This window comes from Tigriopus californicus, chromosome 9 (assembly GCF_007210705.1).
Source record: "Tigriopus californicus strain San Diego chromosome 9, Tcal_SD_v2.1, whole genome shotgun sequence".
In the NCBI taxonomy this organism is placed as follows: domain Eukaryota; kingdom Metazoa; phylum Arthropoda; class Copepoda; order Harpacticoida; family Harpacticidae; genus Tigriopus; species Tigriopus californicus.
The window spans coordinates 7,785,552-7,792,426 of record NC_081448.1 but is presented as its reverse complement, the minus strand read 5'-3'; the positions used below and the strand labels follow the sequence as shown (position 1 = coordinate 7,792,426).

General features: G+C 39.5%; 1 protein-coding gene across 1 annotated transcript in view; it reads right to left on the bottom strand.

Annotated features, from left to right (window-relative positions):
* Nucleotides 1-1,759: 1,759 nt before the first annotated feature.
* The window catches only part of LOC131886120 (uncharacterized), a gene marked incomplete at its 5' end in the record, with an annotated part of 29,863 nt that continues 24,747 nt past the window's right edge, over nucleotides 1,760-6,875 (bottom strand). The window contains 3 exon segments of the mRNA XM_059234360.1: nucleotides 1,760-3,056; nucleotides 4,280-4,430; nucleotides 4,491-4,630. Coding sequence (XP_059090343.1) covers nucleotides 1,927-3,056; nucleotides 4,280-4,430; nucleotides 4,491-4,630 — 1,421 coding nt within the window.

Sequence of the window (6,875 nt, the reverse complement as noted above, 5' to 3'; positions counted from 1 at the left end):
CTACGAAAAGAGGTACACCGTACGTTAAAGCACGTCTTTAGACGGCACATGTACGAGTGAAAAAAGGACAATCTACCTTTGAACATCCCTTCTTCCTATTTTATACTCAAGGCCGAACTTGAGAAGTTTTTGACACCATTTAGGGTGGTCAAACTGACAGCCTTTTCCTTCTTCAGTACAAGGCTGCTTTCAGTAAACTGGACAGACTGTATTCTTGAAAACTATCTTATCCTGCTCAACTATAAGTGGAGACACCTCTTCAACCTCTACTTTGGTCAAATCAGCCGACTTCTCAACTACTGGGTGAGCTTGTTCTTCAAGCAGCACCCTGGTCTGATTGAGCCAGATAGCTATTGCCTCATTGATAAAGGGCTTATTGACTACCAAGATCCTTCCCTGCTGAGACCAAGTCCAAACATTGTCTATCCTTTTTACTGACTTTTCCAAAGATAGCTTCCATCATGAATGCAGAGGAACTATCAATGAGCAGCAAAATCAAAAGACTAAGAAAAAGAAAAAAAAGAGGAAAACTAAAAGGCTATGCAATTATGTGCTGAGATACAGGACAACGAAGCAAAATAGGAATGAACTACTTCACATTAAACTAAACATACAAATCTAAGATGGAGATAGCAAACAAGAAGTAAGGAACAGAGAAAAGCGAGGAATGAAGAACATATGTAAAGTAGGAAAATGACACAAAAATACAGAAATAAACTCAACAAACTGATCTGACATAAAATGAAATCAATACACTGATGAACAATAAATTCTAATTGTCAAGGACCAATACAATCAAACTAAAGAACTACACATAACGATTTGAAACTAGAAATACCACAATACAAATCAGAGAGAAACTGCTGAAGCTAAACATAAACATATCAAAGAGATCATTATTTACAAAAAAGATACACATCAATATATATGTAGCATGGGAAATCTTAGTTTATTTTAATACTGTCTTAATTCAACACAATGGCCTGACTTGGCGGGCCAAAGAAAGCCGTGTCGTTTCTTCTGTTAAGAGTCCCTCATGTAATATGTGTCTTTACAGTGAAAAGAAACACGAGAATCTGGCCGCGATGGCGCTTTTCCGACACTACTGTTGTTCCGCCATCTAAGAGTCAAGCTCTGAGTTACAGAAAGTGGCGGGTCAAATCCAAAGAGCAAGTAAGGCACCCTTCAACGAGGAAGGAAGCCCCACAACTGCGCTCCCTTTTTCTCCAGGCTTACTCCCCCTGAGGACCCTCATGTATGAATCAGAACATAAATCTAAGAGGAAGAAAAATCCATTCAGTTGTTAAATGCATCAATGAGGAAGGTCTAATGCTTAAACAAGTGAAAGCATATGTTAGCTTATCCATTCCTTGTTCACACTGAATGGAATTGAATGCCAAATTCATTCGATATGATGCCAAATTCATTCGAGATGATGCCAAATTTGCACAGGCGTAACGGCGGGTGTTTTCAATCCTGCCACTGCTACTGCAAACGAGCGACTTTTCAAGAAACCAGCCACATGAACGGTAGATGGCGATAGCCTCGAAAACTGATGAAGCCATCTTGAAAACGTTTATATGTCGTGACTGCAAGCCTCTTTTGGTAAGTTATTATACCAAAAAAACATAATAGTCTCATATGTGTTGAACTCAAAGTATGCGGTCACCCCACTGGCAAAAAAAGAAGCTATATCTGTAAAACGAGGAGCCACACATGAATGGTCTACACTCACCAGCAGACAATTTAGAAAAGCAAATCTCGTAATGTTTCATTTATTTCTACATGGTATTAGTTTTTTTCAAAACAAACACAAAATCAAGGTTAACACACAGTGTAAGATAGAGATCAATGGTATGGATGGATAGCTGCATCATCTAGAAAGTTTGCGAAAAAGGAGAAAAATGTCAATTGCACGATCGTTTTCTAGTCTAATGATCCCTCCTTCGTCATTGAGGAAGAGGTGGAGAGATTTCCAATCGGATTAGTCCGCATAGAACTTGACATATCGGACATGATGCTCCCTAAGAGATTATGTGTTCCTGCTGAAGGTAAGTTGGAATCTTTTACTGGATTATACTTTTGCTTTCCTCGGCTGTTTGATATTGCACTATCATGTTGGTCTAAAGTTGACGGTTTTCTCGAATTGTTAAGTTGAGATGTTCCATCTTTAAGAAGTGATTTTTGAGAGGTTGTACTATTGAGAGGGACCGAGGAGGTAGTGAGTGTTTTAAGAAAGGGATTTTGGTCAACATCAGAACTTGCAATGATAGGTTCATCAATATCGTAGCTATTTCCACATTTTTCATCTAATGATTTAGGCATGGGTACGCATGCAACAACTTTTTCACAATTTACTTCTTGGTATTCGGCTTCACAACTTTTTTCGTTTGAAATCCCGTTTAGCTTCGGAGACGTTGATATTGGTTTTTCTTCAACAGTCAATAATTGTGTCTTCTTTGGGATTGATGTGGTGATATCTCTTGTCGATGTGGTGATATCTCTTGTCTTTTCTTTACGGCGACGTTTAATTCCAGATTGCATAAAACCTCTATCCTTATCTTTGTCGTATTTCTTATGGGAGCTACTAATGTGGCTCTTGTGTTTCTTATCAGACATTTTTGCTTTGGTTTGCAGTTGATTGTGCGACTTGGGACGTTTTAGTGAAGACGACTTTAGAGACGTCAACGATGCCGTACAACTTATTTTGTGACTGGAGCCTTGTTGTAAATATTGTTTCCTCGTCGTCCCAATGTAGTTTTGGTCTTTCGTGGAGGAGTGAGAGAGTTCGTATTTCTTGCAGGGGGATTTGGATATCGTGCGTTCAAAATCGGGATCAGAGTTTGATTTCATTGCAATCCCTTTGGATTTATCGCAATTGTTTTGAGAAATGGCTTGGTCGACCATTTCCGTTGAACAGAAATCTTTAAGGTCGTTGTTTTCTTTTTCGCTTGCAGATCCAATATTTTGTTTGGGTTTGTCACTTTCATTAGCACATCCCATCTCCCCTTTACGTAAATTAAGTTTATGGTACTGATTCAATCGTACATGCCATGCTGAAAAAGAAAATATAAGAAAAATATTATGTTATAGGAGGGACAAATACTTCCTCAAAATGGGTTCTCAGCCATTTATTCTTTTGAAGACGAGGTTACATTGGCGCATATGGCAAGAATGAAAAATCATTTAACATATGGGGGGAAATCTATCTCATTTCTCGGGCTCTTTCATTGTTTATTTATGTGCCCTATAATATATAAAGGCGTAGTTGATCAAGCTGTCGCCTTTTATGCCGGACCAAAGTTTAAATCGGCATTCCAGATCAACCCTACATATCAGGGCTAGCCTGGTCTACCAATTCTGCAATTCAGTTCAATGACATTATGGTCGAAGCCATTAAGCACTCCACTTTGTAAATCCAGGCTAGTTAGAACAACGAAATCCACCTCTTTTCTTTCTCGGGCTCCTTCATTATTCAATTTACTCAACTCAAACATTCGTAGGGAGTACGTATGTAGGCGTTCATCCCAAGGAATCTTTTAAGTCAGACTTGGGACAATTTTCTGACCAAAATACCTGATCAACCCTATATTCATGGACTGACCAGATCCACCAAACCTAATTCGTTGGTGGATCAAATGATCTATGAATATAAATGTCATGCTGTCATTGGGAGCGTATTGAGATGACCATTTTATTATTTGACTAGATCTTTATATACACATTGACTAGATTGATAGGTGCGAGCATGAGCATGCAATCACACCAATAAAGTTAAGTAAAATGAACAAGTTTTTCGTCCTGCACTACTAGGAATGTCATCCTCTGTAGTGGAAAAGAATTCCTCAATAAATGAGCTTATTTGCCCAACTTTCTTGGCTCTAATTGTGAGAAAAAGCGAAATTTTCAGGAAACCAAATTACTGTTCTTGTTCCTTATATTTTTGTCGACATATTAGGAAGTAAATTATTTTGGTTTAATAAAACCAGAATATGACTCATACAATGTCAGAAAGTAATCTGATTGTCAAATACGTTTTATGAAATAATGTTAAAGCACTTTACCGTTTTTGGGCAACCCTAACTATAAAAAATGCGGTAGTTGGCCATTTTAAATATTTCCGCTTCATCCTATTATTGACAATGTTGAGTTCCGCATCGATTAAACTCTTCCATCACCGATTGTACAAGATAGGGCATAGAGGTAACGCGGATAACCCACGAGAACATCTGCTATTATTCTGCTTTTCTTGATCAGTCGATTGTTTCCGTCAACTTACCAATGCTTGTCGTTGCTGAAACAGTTCTAAACTGATGAACAATATTTCGAGGCAAAAAGTAGATATCATTATCAGCCAAAGGTACTCTTGCATATTTTATTCCTTCTCTAACCAGATGATTTAATTTGCCATCATCCAGCCAAATAGGGCACTAAAAAGAAAAGAACCACAATAATAATTTGAAACCATTCTGTTTTGGTAATTCACTTACCTGCGAAACGGGGGGTTCGTGCAAATCTAACTGAAGTTTCTCCACAAGCTGATGAAAATCTGAAGCTTGAAAAATGATCGTGTCTTTGGTGATCCGGTTTAGGATCGGAGTGGTATCACAGTGCACGGCCTTTAAAACTCCTAGAATATAAAAACCCCATATATTTGCTTGGGCAACATCATCCACGGCGAATAGCATGATCCCGACGGGAAAAAAGTTCGAGTAGTTGCCTGAGTATCTGATATGAAATGCACAAAATAAGAACAAAAATTCGAATCTTTGCTATTTCTCATAATCTGATCCACAGTGCATTTGCATTTTGCTCTTTTTTCTTGGCTCAAAAACTTTGTGCTGTTAGACCTGCTAACCCCAAACTTGATGCTCCTTTAAAAATCAATTGTTATCATTTGCATATTCGACCAAATATTTCGCTTGTTACCCTTATGTATTGTAGTTTTGCAACAAAAATCTGGAGGCTTTTATTTATATTATTATGCACACTCTATGCTTGGGCTCGTGTCTAGTCATTTCATTCTAGTCAATTATGCATCAGTCAAAGCATTCCATGAAAAGGATAGCGTGGAGGAATGAAATGACTGGGTACAGCCGGATTGGATGCGGTGAAGGATGTAAATTGTGGAATGGTAAGTGAAGAAGTCAGTTGTTAATGGGAAGGAAAAGAGAGGGTAGAACAATATTGAGTAGGGGTAAGGGAGCACTAGTATTGAAATATGATATTCCTGTTTTGGAGCTTGTTGAGATCAAAGGCAATGTATTTTGCTCTTGTTCTTATCTCCCAGGAAATTCGGACCAAGGTGTCACCCATGTCACCCTTGGTTAATGTGCATGTATGGTGTTCGTGGCATTTGTGTGTGAGTGAATAAATGGGAATTGCCATTTATTCACTCATTTAGGTTTTTATCTCTCCCAATACGAGAGCTCTCTCATTCCTGGGATATTCCTAGTGAACATCTTTGGACTTGTTCGACCTTTTACAAACCTACTGAACTCATTGGATCCCAAATGAATGAGGCATATAGAAGATGTGGCTGAACAATCGACTTGTACAGAGTCAGCATCGTGATACTATCTCTGGACTTACACGTGCGATATTATCGAACCACAAATTTGGAAAGCCTTACCCACCTTCAACTGGCTCATCGAATTTTACATCATTTTGGAGGACTACAAGTAAATGTTTCATTGATGAGACCTGCTCAATTAGGATTTAGCGGCCTTGCGTCATAAAATGCAAGCAAAATGTAAACAAGGTCTGTCATTGGTTGAAGGTGTGGGTAAGCAAAGTCAAAGGAGTAAGCAATCCCTAGTGAACCTGGATGCAGAGAAGCGCGGGGTTCGGCTCACGTGACTAGATTGTGCGAATCTGATTGGCTGTTCATTCTTTCAAAATTGAGAGCGTTAAAGTTTCCAAACAAACTCCAAACTCCGCGAAGCAAGCACGTCTCTCTCTATGGTCGTTACGTATCTTCCATTTTGGGTCAACTGCTACTCTCTCGACATGTAGCTCTTTTAATTAAAACGTTGCCGGTCCACATGTCAACAAAACTCGGCATCGGAGAACGCAAGGTGCTTATGACTCCGAGCTGATTTTTGTCTGTCGTGAGTTCGAATCTCGATGCGCTATTGTTTTCGAGGCCCTTGCAACCGAGCTGCCGCAGGCTTGCGCCGCAGCCTAGGCGCCCCCAGGCCCTTGCAACCGAGAGGTTAGGTTAGGTCAGGTTAGACTTTTAACGGCCATACGTCTCTTTCAGCCCCATTGATAGCTATTAAAGTGGACAAAATGGTCAATTGTGTGGCCGTGGGATGCTCGAACCGATCCGAAAAGAATTTGCCATGCACAAGTTCCCCTTCAAAGATGGTGGTCGAAGAAAGATTTGGGAATAAAAGCTCAAAAAAGGGATTTCAAAGCCATCAAAAGCTCATGTCTATGCCAGGTAAGACCACTTGGTTACCTTACAGTGTAGCTTTTAAATCTAACCTAGTCCTAAGTCTATAATCATATCCCCTCCCATTATCAGTTATTAACCTTACAAGTGGTTGCTCACCCGCCGCGCACTAGTTTTACGATCTAAAAATGGTTCAAAGGCCATTGCTACCATTTTACGTCCAGTTGAGCTGATGACCAAGAGGGATTAAATATGGAGTTGACGACCATCAACCATGAGCATCATATGACTGTCTTAGAGCTTCGAGAAATGAAACAGGTTTGCCAGAGACAAGCAAAGCTGATTCAGTCCATGAATTCCGATCAAGATCAATCAGACGTGACAAGAAAGGAATATACGGATCCTATGAGCACATTTTTGCGCCGTGATCAGCTAGTAGCTGTAAAGAGACAGTCGATGACAGTGACAGTGGATGATG